Source organism: Pan paniscus, chromosome 15 (assembly GCF_029289425.2).
Source record: "Pan paniscus chromosome 15, NHGRI_mPanPan1-v2.0_pri, whole genome shotgun sequence".
In the NCBI taxonomy this organism is placed as follows: Eukaryota; Metazoa; Chordata; class Mammalia; order Primates; family Hominidae; genus Pan; species Pan paniscus.
This window is the reverse complement of record NC_073264.2, coordinates 106,573,321-106,590,665: the sequence shown is the minus strand read 5'-3', so window position 1 is coordinate 106,590,665 and position 17,345 is coordinate 106,573,321. Positions and strand designations below refer to the sequence as shown.

The 17,345-nt window shown below is 52.9% G+C and overlaps 1 protein-coding gene across 7 annotated transcripts; it reads right to left on the bottom strand.

Annotated features, from left to right (window-relative positions):
* Positions 1-346: 346 nt before the first annotated feature.
* On the bottom strand, positions 347-17,270 carry TEX22 (testis expressed 22). 7 transcript variants are annotated; one of them, XM_063596434.1, is made up of 4 exons: positions 16,916-17,270; positions 16,071-16,193; positions 2,758-2,886; positions 347-2,533 (listed from the first exon to the last, which is right to left on the bottom strand). In XM_063596434.1, exons 1-4 carry the CDS (start codon positions 17,115-17,117, stop codon positions 2,409-2,411), a joined length of 579 nt encoding a protein of 192 aa, XP_063452504.1. In that variant the 5' UTR covers positions 17,118-17,270; the 3' UTR covers positions 347-2,408. The 7 variants fall into 7 exon arrangements, with proteins under 7 accessions (XP_063452504.1, XP_063452502.1, XP_063452503.1 ...); XM_063596432.1 differs by having other exon boundaries at positions 16,071-16,259; positions 16,737-17,252; XM_063596433.1 differs by having other exon boundaries at positions 347-2,545; positions 16,916-17,249.
* Positions 17,271-17,345: the final 75 nt, after the last annotated feature.

Below are 17,345 nucleotides of genomic sequence, written 5' to 3'. Positions count from 1 at the left end.
TTGTTTTAAAACACTCAAAGCCAGGCACCAGTGGAACACTCATGTAACCCCAGCTACTCAGGAGGCCGAGGCAAGAGGATTGCTTGGGTCAAGGAGTTCAAGACCAGCCTGAGCAACATACCAAGACTGTTTCTCTACAAAAACTTACACACACAAAAAAAAGGCCGGGTGTGGTGGGATGCACCTGCAGTCCCAGCTACCCAGGAGGCCAAAGTCGGGGGATCACTTGAGTCCAACAGTTCAAGACCAGCCTGGGCAACATAGCAAGCCTGCCCCCCCCTCCGCCCCAACCACCAAAAAAAAAAAAAAAAAAAAAAAAAAGAAAAGAAAAAGAAACCAAACCTACTGAATTTGTGGCAATTTTTATGGCAGCTACAGAAAACTAGTACACAAATCCCAGTTGTGACAACCTAAGCGGTCTCCAGGCACTGCCCCTGTCCCGGCACCACCTCTGTTGGAGAGGCCTGTGCCTCTCAGTGCCAATACCCTGCTGCCAGCTGGCCCTGTGGCCACCTTACCCACCAGGAGACTGGCTCTGGACCTCAGCCTGAAGGAGGCCAGGGTTTTGTCTCTGCTGCCACCATGGGGGAGGTGCTCTGTAGGGAGACCTCATGGAACAGAGAGGGCAACCATCCCAGCATCACCAGCATCCTGGACCACCACGCTCTGACTGCAGCCTCAGGAGACACTCAAACGAGAGCAGGAGAGCTGGCAGGATGAGCCCAGCCAACCCCCAAGTCACAGAACAACGAGTGGTTCTTTAAAGCCACTCAGCAACAGAGGACTGCCCAGCTCATCACCCCCATGGCAACTGCTTACCTGTCAGCTCCTCTCTGCCCTGTTTACACCTGGGGATGCCTGCCTGGCATGCAGCTGGGCCCATAGGATCCCATTCCCCACATCATCATCAGGGGCCTCAGAGGGGGTGGGTCATGACCCAAAACTCCCCACACCCTTAAGGACAGTGCCCTGCCCAAAACTCCCCACACCCTTAAGGACACCTGCCCTAGCCCCTGGAGGATCTGCCCTCCATCCACCTACCCTAGGGCTCCTGAGAAATGCAGAGGATCCCTAGGGTGCACCAAATGACATTCAGAGGACTTGGGAGAGAAGGGGGGCACCTGGCTGTGTAATCTTGGAAGGCTTCCTGAAGGAGGAGGGAACTTCACTGAGTCTTACAGTAAGAAGGGGAGACAGGCAGGTGCAGAGGATTCAACTCGGGCCAGGGATCCTGTGTCAGGGCAGCAGGTGGCTGGCAGTGCAGTCAGGTGGCTTCTCAGCAGCAGGAAGGGGAGGGGTAGAGGCCAGGTGGGCAGCACAGCCAGCATGTAGTGTGTCTGGTGGTCCAGGCCACCGCACAGGTCCAGCTCCTGCCCTCACCTGGAGCCCAGGAGTGATCACCTCCGCTTGCCCCAAAGCCTCCTCCACCTAGCACCTCCACAGAAGCCCAGTCAGGCCCCTAACAGTCAGTCACAGAGTCCAGGGCCCTTTCCCCACCCCCACCCACCCCGGGCTGGGAACCCATGCTCACAGCCCTCCTGCCCTGCCTCCCAATCCAGTCCCCCTGCAACTTAGTGTCCCCAAAATGCAGCTGGGACACGTTACCCCGGCTCAGCACCCTTGCGAGGGCCCTGCAGCCTGGAAACGAGGCAGTCACCCAGTGGACCATGGCCCACAGGCCCCTGCGGCAGCCAGCTCCTCACAGTTGCTCAGACCCCCTGCGCAGGATACCCTCTTGGCCCTCGTCCACCACCAGCATCGCTGTCCAGAGGCCAGGAGGCATCTCTGCCTCCAGACAGCCTCCCTCTGTGCTGGGCACTGCATTGGGTCCCTGGGCTTGCTGCTCCCCACCACAGCACCCCTGGGGTCCCGTGTGGCCTTCTGGGTCTTCAGAGGCAGGACCCAATGTGAGACCCCGCCCCCTGGAGAACTCTGCCTGGCCCATCTCACAGCCTGGTGCAGGCAGATACCCAGTTCCCCAGACCAGGCCAGCCAAGGAGCTGAGTCTCCAGGCAGCGCCTGCCACTGGGGCTTCCCAGGACACCAGTGCACCTCAGGCAGGCCCAGGTACCCCAGGCCTCCTCCCAGCGGCCCCGAGGGCAAGCTCCTGCTACCCAGGCCTTGCCAGGGCCCTCTCAGACTGACCCGGGGCAGTGTTCCCCTCCCCTAGATGGCCTCCCATGGCCCCTAGCCCCGTCTCCAAGGCCTCAGCAGCTGCAGGCTGTCCGGAGCCAGGTCCTGCCTGGCCTGTTTTCCTAACATGGGTGGGTGGTGACCCCCTGGTGGGGCACAAAAAAGGCGCAGAGGCTGCCCCCACCCTGGGCCCCCAAGGAAAGGCACTGGAAGACAGACAACGGGCTGAATGGGGCTCTTAGGAAGGGGGTGACCTCGAGGCCTCGAAAGTCGCATTATGCCAGAAAGGCGCACTCCGCGCCAGGAAGGCCTGGAAGGCGTTGGTGGACTCGGTGGACCTCAGCGGGTGGGGAAGGAGCACGTCCTTGTCCACGTCCTCCGACACCAGCTGGGCTACCATCTGCACGACGTCCTGCGGGCGAGGGTGGTCAGGGAGCCTCGAGGGGCGGGAAGGGGACAACGGCGGGGCCCGGGAGCGCCAGGGTAAAGGGCCCAGTGGGACTGAGTCGAGGGAGGCGAGGTGGAGGCGCGGGGCGGGGCGGGGCGGGGCGGGGCGGGGCGCGGCGGGGCGGGGCGGGGCGGGGCGGGGCAGGGACGGGGCTGGGAGGACCCGCCCCCGCGCACCCTGCAGTGCAGCTGGGTCCCGGCGGCGCCCGGCCTCTCCCGGCCGCCCAGCGTGGCCAGCCGCCGGCGCTCGTCGATGCTGACGCTCCAGTGGCGGCCCGGGCGCCTGCGTTCCGGCGGCTCGCACACCTGCGGGGACAGGGCAGCGGGTGGGCGAGGGCCTCGGCGCCAGCTCCCCTTCGCCGCTCCTACCCAGCACCCGCCGACCCTCAGAGCTCGCCCCCTCGGCGGCCGGGGGCGCTTTCTAAAGCGCCGTCTGCTCAGCCTCCCGCTGCTCCAGCGCCGGCTCCCGGCGCGGGGCCTCAGGCAGTGTGGCCCTCTGTGGCTTTGCACAGTAATCTGTGCCAGGAGACCGCCCAACCCAGTACCTGCCCCGCTTCATGTACAGCAGGGCTGCCTCTGGACCGCTTAGTCCTCACGGCCGGCCCCCGGCTTGACCGGCAGGAGAACCCCCGGAGCTCGAGCACTGATGTGTGCCTCAGGCAAGGCAGGACTAAGGCCAGCTCCAGACTGCCCTTCTCCCCAGACCCCTCTGAAATGATCATAAAGAGAGTTCGGGAGAAAATAAAGATCATGAATCCATAGACAAAAGACCAGCGCCAGTGGAGGAGGGCCCCTGGGAGGGTACAGGAGACTGGAGGGCAGGGACCACCAGCTGGAGAGGCTGTGGGAGGGCCACAGGGCAAGGCCAGAAGCAGGTGAGGTCCCCAGCACGACCTCTATCCCCCAAGAAGGAACTTCCCACGTGGGCTGCAGGAGACGGTTCCCCCAGACTCTGCTCAGCCTGAAGTTCACCATCCTCCACCTCCCTCACCAGGGGGAAGGGGAGAGGGGAGAGAAGGCAGTGCCATGCTAAGAGTGGGATTCATGCAAACCCGAAGTGAATTCTCATTCCTCAAAACATTAAAATCAGAATTGCCGTGGGATCCAGCAATTCCGCTTTGGGGTATATACCCAAAAGAGTTGAAGGCAGGAAGGCAAACAGACGTGCGCACTCCAACACAGCAGTGGTCATTATTCACAACAGCGAAAATGTGGAAGGAATCCAGGTTTCCACAATGGATGAATGGATAAAGAAAATGTGGCAGATCCAGAAAATGGAATATTATTAAGCCTTAAAAAGTAAAAAGGCTGGCCGGGTGTGGTGGCTCATGCCTGTAATCCCAGCATTTTGGGAGGCCGAGGCGAGTAGATCACCTGAGGTCAGGAGTTCGAGACCAGCCTGACCAACACGGAAAAACCCCATCTCTACTAAAAATACAAAATTAGCCGGGCGTGGTGGCACATGCCTGTAATCCCAGCTACTCAAGAGGCTGAGGCAGGAGAATCACTTGAGTCCGGGAGGTGGAGGTTGCACTGAGCTGAGATCACGCCATTGTACTTCAGCCTGGGCAACAAGAGCAAAACTCCGTCTCAAACAAACAAACAAAAAAGGTAAGGAGGCTAGGCGCCATGGTTCACATCTGCAATCCCAGCAGTTTGGGAGCCCAAGGCAGGAGGATCGCTTGAGGCCAGGAATTCTAAACCAGCCTGTGAGACCCCATCTCTACAAAAGAAAAATTAAAAAATTAGCCAAGTTCAGTGGCACATGCCTGTAGTCCTTGCTACTGGGGAGGCTGAGGCAGAGATTGCTTGAGCCCAGGAGGCTGAGGCTGCAGTGAACTGTGATTTTGCCACTGCACTCCAGCCTGGGTGACAGAGTAAGACTCTGGGAAAAAAAAAAAAAGAGAGAGAGAAAGAAAAGGAAGGAAGGAGAAAGAGAGAAAAAGACAGAACGAAAGAAAGAATGAATGAAAGAAAGAAAGGAAGGGAGAAAGAAACAGAAAATGTAAGAAAATCCTGGCTGGGCACAGTAGCTATAATCCAAGCACTTCAGGAGGCTGAGGAGGGAGGATCGCTCGATCCCCTTGAACTCCCCAGGAGTTCAAGGCCACAGTGAGCTAGGATTGCACCACTGCACTCCAGCCTGGGTGACAGTGCAAGACTCTGTCTCAAAAAACAAAAAAAAGAAGAAGAAGAAGTCTTAATAGTCTAGGGCACCACCACACAGCAGCGCTGCAAGCTAGAAGGTGATGGACAAAGCCTTAAAACCCTGAAAGAAAATTATTTCCCACCTAGTATCTCACCCAACCAAGGTGTCATTCAAGCATACAGGCAGAATAAAGATATTTTCACATCTTTAGAGTCTCAAAAACTTTCACATCCTCTGAACCCTTTTGGAGGAAGCTGCCAGATGTACTCCAGCAAAACAAATGATTAACCCAGGAGAACAAGCTGGGGCCCAGGAAACAAGGGGTCCTGTAGACAGGAGGCAGGCGGATTGTGGGGGGAGGGGAGAGGGAGTGGGGAAGGCTACTCAGTGGCCCTGCCAGCTGGGCTGGTTGCTGGCAGTCCAGGGCTCCAGGAAGGCCACTGCCAAGGAGAAAACACAGCTCCAGACGACCCAACGTACAGGGGTCTGTGAGAGGAGAGTCCTAGATTTGTTGGAAGGTTTAGGAAAGAATAATCAGTTCATAGAAGAGGGAGGAGCAGGAGGAGGGGGAGGGGGAGGAGGGGGGAACACAGTGATTTCCTCCAGGGAAAACAGCACAAAGGCAACACGGCCTTCCCACGGTCACGATGCCACATGGTCACTGTAAAGCTAACAGTGGAATTGGGTTTCTGCTGAGTAGACAGAATGCTGGTGGGAGGATGGGGAAGGGGCGCTACACCCTTCGTCTCTGCAGTGGGGCACGGACAGAATGCAAGACAGAGGAATGAAAAGGAGGCAGTGCGGCCGGGCACGGGGGCTCACGCCTGTAATCCCAGCATTTTGGGAGGCCGAGGCGGGCAGATCACCAGAGGTCAGGAGTTTGAGACCAGCCTGGTCAGCATGGCGAAACCCTGTTTCTACTAAAAATACAAAAATTAGCCCAGCATGGTGGCGCGCACCTGTAATCCCAACTACTTGGGAAGCTAAGGCAGGAAAATCGCTTGAACCCAGGAGGCAGAGGTTGCAGTGAGCCAAGATCATGCCATTGCACTCCAGTCTGGGTGATGGAGCGAGACTCTGTCTCAAAAACAAAAAACAAACAAACAAAACACAAAAATTAGCTGCGTGTGGTGGTGGGTGCCTGTAGTCCCAGCTACTTGGGAGGCTGAGGCAGGAGAATCACTTGAACCCCGGAGGCGGAGGTTGCAGTGAGCCAAGATCACGCCACTGCACTCCAGCCTGGTGATAGAGTGAGACTCCGTTTCAAAAAAAAAAAAAAAAGGAAGAAAGAAAGAAAGAAAAGGAGGCAGCGCACCGGCAAAAGTGCACTTCTCACCTCAGCATGCGGTGGGACGTCTGCAAGGGCTGAGAGTGGCTTTGGGGACTGCTGTTCTAAATATATATGTTTTAACAAAAGTAATTTAAAATTTAAAAAAATAAGATTGAAGTAATGAGTAATCCAACAGACACAGGAGAACATGCACAGAACTCTTTAACTCACAGAGAATCCATGTTCTTCCCAAACATGCTCAACATGCACATGAATTGGCCACAAACAAAATAGACCCCAATGCAGATAGAGCCCCGTAACACAGACAGACCCCAATGCAGACAGACCCCCATAACACAGACGGACCCCCATGCAGACAGACCCCCATAACACAGATGGACCCCAATGCAGACAGACCCCCACAACACAGATGGACCCCCATGCAGACAGAGCCCCATAACACAGACAGACCCCAATGCAGACAGACCCCCACAACACAGATGGACCCCCATGCAGACAGACCCCCATAACACAGACAGACCCCAATGCAGACAGACCCCCACAACACAGATGGACCCCCATGCAGACAGACCCCCATAACACAGATGGACCCCAATGCAGACAGACCCCCACAACACAGATGGACCCCAATGCAGACAGACCCCCACAACACAGATGGACCCCCATGCAGACAGACCCCCATAACACAGACAGACCCCAATGCAGACAGACCCCCACAACACAGACGGACCCCAATGCAGACAGACCCCCACAACACAGATGGACCCCAATGCAGACAGACCCCCATAACACAGATGGACCCCAATGCAGAGACAGACCCCCACAACACAGATGGAACCCCATGCAGACAGACCCCCATAACACAGATGGACCCCAATGCAGAGACAGACCCCCACAACACAGATGGACCCCATGCAGACAGACCCCCACAACACAGATGGACCCCCATGCAGAGACAGACCCCCATAACACAGATGGACCCCAATGCAGACAGACCCCCACAACACAGATGGACCCCAATGCAGACAGACCCCCATAACACAGATGGACCCCCATGCAGACAGACCCCCACAACACAGATGGACCCCCATGCAGACAGACCCCCATAACACAGATGGAACCCCATGCAGACAGACCCCCACAACACAGATGGACCCTATGCAGACAGACCCCCACAACACAGATGGACCCCCATGCAGACAGACCCCCACAACACAGATGGACCCCCATGCAGACAGACCCCCACAACACAGATGGACCCCCATGCAGACAGACCCCCACAACACAGATGGACCCCCATGCAGACAGACCCCCACAACACAGATGGACCCCCATGCAGACAGACCCCCACAACACAGATGGACCCCCATGCAGACAGACCCCAACACAGATGGACCCCCATGCAGACAGACCCCCATAACACAGATGGAACCCCATGCAGACAGACCCCCACAACACAGATGGACCCCATGCAGACAGACCCCCACAACACAGATGGACCCCAATGCAGACAGACCCCCATAACACAGATGGACCCCAATGCAGAGACAGACCCCCACAACACAGATGGAACCCCATGCAGACAGACCCCCATAACACAGATGGAACCCCATGCAGACAGACCCCCACAACACAGATGGACCCCAATGCAGACAGACCCCTATAACACAGATGGACCCCCATGCAGACAGACCCCCATAACACAGGGTTCTGCAACTACAAAGTGACATAATTAGAAATTAATAGCAAAAGGATAACAAAACACTCCTGTTGATATGGACATTCCAAAACACCCTTCTAATTAAGTCCTGAGTGAAAAAGAAAATAAAGACTGAAATACCAATTTATTTAGAAAGAAACAATGGCAGAGTGCAGTGGCTCTCGTCTGTAATCCCAACACTTTGGGAGGCCTAGGCAGGATGGCTTGACCTCAGCAGAGAAGTTCGAGACCAGCCTGGGCAACATAGGGAGACCTCATCTCTACAAAAAATAATTAGCTGGGCATGGTGACGTGTACCTACAGTCCCAGCTATTTGGGAGGCTGAGATGGGAGGATCACTTGAGGCTAGGAGTTCAAGGCTGCAGTGAGCCGTCATGGTGCCACACGCTGCACTCTAGCCTAGACAACAAAGTGAGATCCCATCTCTAAAAAAATTTAAGAAACTGGCCAGGCATGGTGGCTCATGCCTGTAATCCCAGCACTTTGGGAAGCCAAGGTGGGTGAATGGCCTGAGCTCAGGAGTTCAAGACCAGCCTGAGCAACATGATGAAACCCCATGCCTACTAAAATATAAAAGAATAGCCAGGCATGGTGGTGTGCACCTGTAATCCCAGCTACTCAGGAGGCTGAGACAGGAGAATTGCTTGAACCCAAGAGGTGGAGGCTGCAATGAGCCAAGATCACGCCACTGCACTCCAGCCTGGGTGACAGAGTGAGATTGTCTCAAAAAAAAAAAAAAAAAAAAAAAAAATTAAGAAATTAGCCAGACATGGTGGCTGAGAAACGAACGATGAAATCAGGACACACCAAAACGTGAGGTATGGTCAAAGCTGTGCTGCGAGAAGCTGGAGCTTTAAATACATCTTTAGAAAAAGGTCCCCAAACCATGACCGTGCAAATTATTTGAAAAGATACAAAAAGAACAGCAAAAGAAATGGTCTGAAAGCTTAAAGATGAAATTAGGAAAGATTAATGACTAAATTAAAATTTAAAAATGGTGAATAATGATCACAATGGGCTCTTTGAAAAACCAATAAAACAGACTTACTCTTTCCTTACATCCTCACCAACTCCACATAGATCCACCTTTATAATTTTTGCCAACTTTTTCACTGTTTCACTTCATTTAGTTCCTTTTCTTTTTTTTTTTTTTTAGGAACTGCAAGTACGTAGACTTAGTTCATTTTTTTCCTCCTTTTTTTTAAAGATACAGGGTCTTGTTCTGCCTCCCGAGCAGCTGGGAGCCTACAGTGGCACACCACCCTGGCTAATTTTTATTTTTTGCAGAGATAGGGTCTCACTATGCTGTCCAGACTGGTCTTGAACTCCTGGCCTTAAGTGATCCTCCTGCCTTGGCCTCCTGAAGTGCTGGGATTTACGGCAGTGAACCACTGTGCCTGGCCCACTTTTCTATCCAGTTTTAAAAATAGTTTCCTCATTGCTTTCAAGCATCTCTTCATAGATTCTGGTTGGTAAACATTTGAATGTTATAAATGTTACAAGTATTTTCTTCCAGACTGTCGTTTAACATTTTTGTGTCTTTGATTGCACAGAAATGTTTAAAAACTCTGCAGTTAGATTTGTCAGGCTTTTCCTTCAAGGATTTTGTATTTGGCCTACGAAAGGCAGTTATCACTTCCAGATCCCAAATATTCTCTCATATACTCTCTCAGTGCTTACATGGTTTGGGTTTAATGTTTTTTGTGTGTGCATTTTTTTGAGAGACGGAGCCGCACTCTACCATCTTCTGACTATACAGCCAATCACCCCAATACCACTTACTGAAAGGTCTGTTTCTCACTACTCTGAAATGCCATGCTCAACATAAATTAAATCCCCACATTTATGCACAGGTTGGTTTCCGGGCTACTTGTCCAGGCAGTGGTGTCTTTGCCACCTTCTGCCACAGGGCCACACAGTTTTAATTGTTGGAGCTGGTGCGGACAAGCCAGGCCTTGCTCTTATTTTCCAAAATTGTTGCATGGTTCCTTTTCCAAGTAAACATTTAAAAACATCTTTATTTTTTCAAATTATACTTTAATGAATATTAACAATATCTTGTTTACTTCTGCATGCTTTTGAACTCTGAACAAAGCCACATGGCATGAATAATTTTGTCACCTTTTTGCCTCTTTCACTCAGGAATAGGTCTATGAGACTCACGCTCGCGGCTGCATGCAACAGGCGTCCACACAACCACATTCCCAAATCCGAGGTAAGTTTGCTGTTTGACAGAAAAATGCAATGTGAACTGATGCACGGCCGTTTGGTGTCCATCTTCACCCTGTGGTTGGAATATTCCTGTGCTTACCCCTGCACACGTTCACAACCCTACCGCTGAATCTGGTTGTTTTCAATCCACTCTGACAATGTCTGTCTTTTAACTGGAACACTTAGTCCGTTTTCATTGACTGAATTAAATGACATACCGGTGATTCTATCTGCCATCGTATCTCCTTCTGTTCTTCTGCTGTAATATGTGAGGGCAGGCAAACTCATCTAACTCCGAAGATGAAAGCAACTCGATCTTTTTCTTTTTTGAGTCAAGGTCTGGCTCTGTTGCCCAGGTTGGAGTGTGGTGGTGCAATCTCAGCCCACTGCAGTTTCTGCCTCACAGACACAAGTGATCCTCCTGCCTCAGCCTCCACGTAGCTGGCACTACAGGTACATGCCACCATGCCTGGCTAACTTTTTGTAATTTTTTTGTAGAGATGGGGTTTTGCCATGTTGCCAAGCTGAGCTCAAGCAATCCTCCCACCTAGGCCTCCCAGAATGCTGGGATTACAGGTGTGAGCCACCATGGCCCACCCCCCTCCTCTTCTCAGAGGAACCGAGAACACTTTAGTTCTACTCACAGGCACCATCTTGACATTTATGCCATTGCAGGTACATATATTGATTGTATCCTTGCTTTTCTGTGCATGAGTGACATCCAGTGACTATCAGTTTCAGTTTACTCAGACACTTCCTACTTCCTCTCATGCTTTATCCATTTCAGACCTTTCATCACTTTCATGATGCTTTGAGATCATTTCTTCAGAACTGAGGTGAGAGTGTGCTGGGGGCAAATTCTCTTTTTTATCATTTAAAAACTTTATTTACTTAGCCCTTTGTATAATCCATTTTTGCTGGGCCTGCTATTCCAGGCTGAGCATGGCTTCCCCTGAGCACAGGCATGCTACTGCTCTACTGTGACGAGCTCCTGTGGCTGCTTTGAAGGTTCTGTCTTCCCACTCGAATTGCTTCTGAGGTTTTTGTCACTGGCATTCTACAATTTCACTATTATGCTTCTCAGTACATAATTTCTTAAAGCGTATAGACTAAGTGACTGCCTGTGACAGCTGTCCTCCAAGATGGCATCCAATGATCCTCACCTCCTGGTATCCATGCCCCTGTGTCGTCCCCTCTCACACTAAATAGGATGACCAGTGTATCCAAAATGGATACTGTAGAAAGAGAGGAGTGTGACTTCCAAGGTTAAGTCATGGAAGTCATTGCAGCTTTCAGTTCACTCTCTCCACTCACTCACTCTGGGGGAAGCCAGCCCCCATACTGAGGATACTGAAGCTGTCCTATGGGGAGATCCACGTGGTAAGGAGCTGAGCCTCCTGCCAGCCCCTATCATGGACTCGCCAGTCATGTGAATGAGCTGCCATGGAAGCAGTCTCCAGCCTTCCTCAAGCTTTGAGATGACTGAAGTGTTGACTGCTATCTCAACTATAAGCTCCTGAGAGATCTCAAACCAAAGCCACCAGCTAAGCAGCTCCCAAATTTCTGACCTACGGAAACTAAGATAAAAATACTTACTGTTTTAAGTTGCTAAGCTCTGGGGAAATTTGTCATGCAGCAATGGATAACCAATACATTGCCAAAGGCTGGGTATGGTGGCTCATGCCTGTGATCCCAGCTCTTAGGAAGGCCAGGAGTTAGAGACCAGCCTAGGTAACATAGTGAGACCCTGTCTGTATTTTTTTTTAAAAAGTAAACTAGTAATACATTTCCAGAATCACTATGTACATTTAAAATGAAATTTTCAAGATTCATGAAGTCTGTTTTTTTAAAAAACACTGAATTGTTTTTGGGAAGCTTGGCATGTTTAAAACGTTAAATCTGGCTGGGCGCAATGGCTCATGCCTATAATCCTAACACTTTGGGACCCCAAAGCTGGAGGATCACATGAGCCCAGTTCAAGACCACACCAGGCAACATAGTAAGACCCCATCTCTGCAAAAATTTTTTAAAAATTAGCTAGGCATGGTGGCATGCCACGGTGGTCCCAGCTACTTGGGAGGCTGAGGTGGGAGGATAGCTGGAGTCCAGGAGGTCCAGGCTGTAGTGAGCTGTGATTAGAGAAGCAGGAGTCTAGGAGAGCCAGGATAACATCATTTTATGTTCAACTCCACCTTAAGACTAATAGAGCACATTCCTTGCAGGTCACAACCACGGTCCTAAGATGTTTACAGCTAAGGAAGCAGCTTGGTAATGCCTACAAGGACAAACTCGTAGAAAAGGAAGTTCAGATGTCCCAACACCCACAATAATATATGCTTTCAAGATAATTATAGTTATGCTTTAATGTACTTGCACACTAAAATGTAAAATAGTTTCCTTTTAATCAATAGAATAAAAAATTGTTATGCTGTCAGCCCACCCATACGTAGGCACAGCTTGGTCTTTACATAGATAAGACCTCGATATAAGAAAAACTAAAAACAAAGTAGGTGTGTTCCTCTGCTTGCTTGTTGAGGATGCCCTGCTCTGCAGTGGAGCGGCTTTCAATAAATGATCTCTTCTCACTGCACTCTGCAGCTCGCCTCAAATTCCTTCCTGCATGAGATCCAAAAATCCTCTCTTGGGGTCCAGATGGAGATCCCTTTTCCAGTAACACTGTGATCATGCCACTGTACTCCAGCCTGGTGACACAGCAAGACCCTGTCTCAAAAACACACATATGAAATCTGCCCATCCAATATGATAAACATCTCCATGAGGAGCTGTATATGCTATTCAGTAACATTGTAAAGTGTTCTTCATGAAGGAATTGAACAACAGGTTTCTCTTTTTTTTCTTTTTTTTTTTTTGAGACAGAGTCTCGCTCTGTCGCCCAGGCTGGAGTGCAGTGGCGCGATCTCGTCTCACTGCAAGCTCCGCCTCCCGGGTTCACACCATTCTCCTGCCTCAGCCTCCTGAGTAGCTGGGACTACAGGCGCCCACCACCATGCCCGGCTAATTTTTTTGTATTTTTTAGTAGAGACGGGGTTTCACCGTGTTAGCCAGGATGGTCTCGATCTCCAGACCTTGTGATCCGCCCGCCTCAGCCTCCCAAAGTGCTGGGATTACAGGCGTGAGCCACCGCACCCGGCCAGTAACAGGTTTATTTCTAAGAACTTCATAGTTCCTGTTGCTAAGTTGAATAGCATCCTTTGTTTCCATTCCATTTTCTGGTTTTTACTGTGTTGAAAAGTTGTGAATGGTGATCACATATCCAAACTCCCTCTTTTATCTGTACTCATGTTTCTTAAATTGGATTTTCCAAGTAGGTAACATATTAGATGCAAATAGTGATTTTCATCTTTTCAGATATTTACACATCTCATTTTCTTGATTTACTATAAGGGCTTCGGTTTCCAGAATACTGTTTATTTACTTTTTTGAGACAGTCTCCCTCTGTCGCCCAGGCTGGAGTGCAGTGGCGGAATCTCGGCTCACTGCATCCTCCAACTCCCGGGTTCAAGCAATTCTCCTGCCTCAGCCTCCCAAGTAGCTGGGATTACAGGCACCCACCACCATGCCCAGCTAATTTTTGTATTTTTAGTAGAGACGGGGTTTCATCACATTTGTCAGGATGGTCTCCAACTCTCGACCTCAGGTGATCCGCCTGCCTCGGCCTCCCGAATTGTTGGGATTACAGGCGTGAGCCACCGCACCTGGCGATTTTTCTGACGTCATAGTGCTACCATGCATCCATCTGCTTGCATCTGAAATACTTCCATTGGTGGCCACTGCAAGCTCTTGAGAGCTCCCCTCCGTCAGGCTACGGAGATGTCCATCTCTTCCCACCTTATCCAGAACCTACAGGTTTCTATACTTCGGTTTTTTTAAAATTATACTTTTAAGTTCTAGGGTACATGTGCACAACGTGCAGGTTTGTTACATATGTGTACATGCGCCATGCTGGTCTGCTGCACCCATTAACTCGTCATTTAGCATTAGGTGTATCTCCTAATGCTATCCCTCCCCTCCCCCCATCCCACAACAGTCCCCGGTGTGTGATGTTCCCCTTCCTGTGTCCAAGTGTTGTCATTGTTCAATTCCCACCTATGAGTGAGAACATACAGCGTTTGATTTTTTGTCCTTGCGATAGTTTGCTGAGAATGATGGTTTCCAGCTTCATCCATGTCCCTACAAAGGACATGAACTCATCCTTTTTTATGGCTGTGACTTCTTTTGTTCTTAAGGAAAGATACTGGAATTTATTAGTATTACTTTTCAACATCTATTGAGATAATCATGTGATTTTCCACCTGTTGTTACTGAACTTTATTTACAGATTTCAAAATTCCTTTGTCCTTGGGTTACAATCTTCTTTTATTTACATACAACTTCATTTATTCCATATACATTCATTGAGCACCTACTATGTGCCAGACACTGTCCTAAGCACTGGGACAGAGCTGTGAAGAGACATGTGCCTGCTCTCCTGGCAGGCGGAAGTGTGCAGGATCCATCCTTATGGCTATGAAATTCAGCATTTCAGGTGCTCCTGGACTTGGTCTAGTACTTACTCAGGATTTTTCAGTCTATGCCCACAGGTAGACTGGCACATCGTTTTCTCTTTTTCCTTTTCTCCCTCTGTTCTCTTCTGGCACTGGTATTGGGTGATACCGGCTCCATATCAGAAGTGGCTCTGGGCAGGTGAAGCTTCATCAATGAGGATGACTAATTTCTTGTTTGGGAGTGCCCACCTATAAAGTCATCTGGGCACCCACATTTTTTAGGGAAGATTCCCTGTCCCCAAACTAAAAACCTGCCCGTCAGCAGAGATGCACCCATACCCCTTTCCACCCTTGGCCAACAACCTAATTCTCCCACTGCTCGCCTGCCCTGGGAGGCCTTCAGCCCACTCTTCTGCCTCCCAGCCTTGTCCTCAACCGCCATTACCCAAAGCCACCAGTCCATCTCTTGGAACTACAAATACAGCCTGGCTGCCCCTGCCCAAGAGCCACTGGGTCCCTGTGTCCTTGCTGGATGTGGGTCCAATACACACTCCTCCTGCATCCACATCCCTACCCCTTCAGACATAGTGCCCTGTCCCCAGCCCTGTGCAGGACAGAAGCCTCACACCCCCTGGCCCTCCTCCTGAGCGGCCCTCACTAGACAGGTGACCTATGTGTATTTATAGTCCAGATTGCCTATCATGAGATGTTCGCCTCCCAAAAGCCACTGCATCTGCTGGTTTGGTCACCCCACTCCCCAGCACCTGACACCATCATAGGGGTTTTGAAAGCATTTGGGCCTGAAGGACATGACTGAGAGGGTACAAAGGGGCCTCAGCAGGCAGCCCTGGGAACACACGCAGACGCGCCTGTGTGCATGGCTCAATGAGCTCCCCACACTGAACTGGCCGCATGACCAGCGCCAGCTGCCAAAGCATTGCCAGTGCCCAGGAGCCCCTGCACCCATCTCGCCACAGCCTAGAGCCATCTCTGAGCCTGGCTTTGAACCTGCCAAAAGTGGAACCACACAAGTGGGGTTCTGGCTTCCTCTGCCCTCAGAGAACGTCCTAAGGCTGAACAGCTATATCCCACCATTCTCACTACTGGGCCTGACACAAGCCTGTAGCTCACTGTCCAGCAGTAGAGAGACCAGGAGATGCTTCCAGTTTGGGGAATCGCAGCAGAGCCTCTCCCACCATTTTGTTTTGGTCAACTTTCAGTGACAAATCCTTCTGACAGCTGCCCCACCTGGTTGGGAGGACACCACCCCCCCCGGGGACCTTGCTTTCCCTCCTGCTTCTTGCCCCCTTCAGCCCGGGGTGGGAGCACTGGGGAGGGCTAAGGGAAGTGTGCTGCGTTGCCTCCTTCCTGGCCTTGGAAGACCTCTCTACAGAGCCCAGCAGAGGCCGGTGGCCCACGGTTCTGGAGGCAAGAAGGGTGCAGGTCCACCTTGGTGCTCGTCCAGGGCCATGGGGAAGAGAGCCTCCTGAGTCCAGCCATCTGTTTCTCATCAGTCCCACTCCCATCACGACCAGCCTGGAGTTTTCAGAGACAGCGGCCTCAGGCGGGCTGGGGACAGGAGAGTAGCCTCGGCCAGGGTTTCCTTCCGCTTACCCAGTCCTGAGTCTGCAGTCCCTGCTGAACGCTGCTCTGGATACTGGGCTGGCCCCAGGCTGCTGTCAGGCCCAGTGGGGGCCGCCTGTGCTCTTGGGAGAGGTGCGACTCCAGCTTCTTCCCCTGGGGGGACAGTTTCCTGCTATCCATCTCTAGCCCTAGTAGGCTGCTTGTCCACACCTCTGAGATCTGGGGGAAGGAGCAGGATGAGGTGGGGCGGGGCCCCCAAGGCCATCCATGTGCCCACCAATACCTGAGTCCCTGGGGGCAGACAGTGGCAGTATCAGGGTCTGCTAGGGTCACCTTCCAGCCAAAGGTCAGGCATCACTGACCCCTCTGGGTGGAGTGGATCCCCCAGCTCCCGCCGCAGCTCTTCTCCCAGCCTCCCGAACTGTCCTCTCTGCCCCTGCCGACCCCACCCCGGGAGCCTGGAAAGCCTTCGGCAGCCTGCTGCACGGACTCCACGCCTCTGCCAGCCTTCTCAAACGGTTCCAGGGGCATCAGCCCTCAGCCAGCACTGCGGGCACGCTCTCAGGGCCCGGCCTTGCTACGCCCGGGGCGAAGGAAAGGCCCAGAGCTCTTGCCACAGCCCTGCTCCCGACCCTGAGACCTCCCCTCCACGCGGCCCAGGCCTCACCCCAGGCCCAGCCCGGAGCCCTTACGTGCCCGCCCTCTCCGGTGGGGAGGCGGGGTCTGCGCGGCCGGGGTCCGCGGAGGGACGGGGGAAGAAGGCTCAGGACACACGCTGGAGGCCGTGGGCACTCTGGGGTTCGGCGGGGGGACACGGGAACGGCGTTCGGAGGTGGGGGGTACGTGGGCACCCGGAGACAGAAGGAGGGACAGACCCGCCGCGGATGGAGAGGCCACAGGGGGCCGGTGGAGTACACCGCGGCTTGAGGGGCCCAAAGGGCCGGCGCCTCGCTCCAGAACTTCCGCTACGGCAAGCCCCGCCCCCGCCGGTTCCGCTTCCGGTCTGCGCCGCGCCTGCGTTCTGGGCTCCGTTGCGGAGGGTGGGGGATGGGCGCGGCCTGGGGGTCCCCGGCGCATATCCGGGTCTATGGCCGCTGCCGCCCCACGGGCCCTTCCGGGCGTCGGCCTCCGGGGTCTCCCGAAGCACAGACCTGAACTTGGGGTTTGTCGGCCTGAGCCCCTTTCGGCCCTGCGCCCCTCCCGCGGCGCGATGCCGCTGAGCCCCGGGCCACCTCCGCGCGCGCGGGGCCGCAGGGCTGGGGCGGGGCGGACCCAGGACAGGGCGCGCGGGCGGGAGGGAGGCGC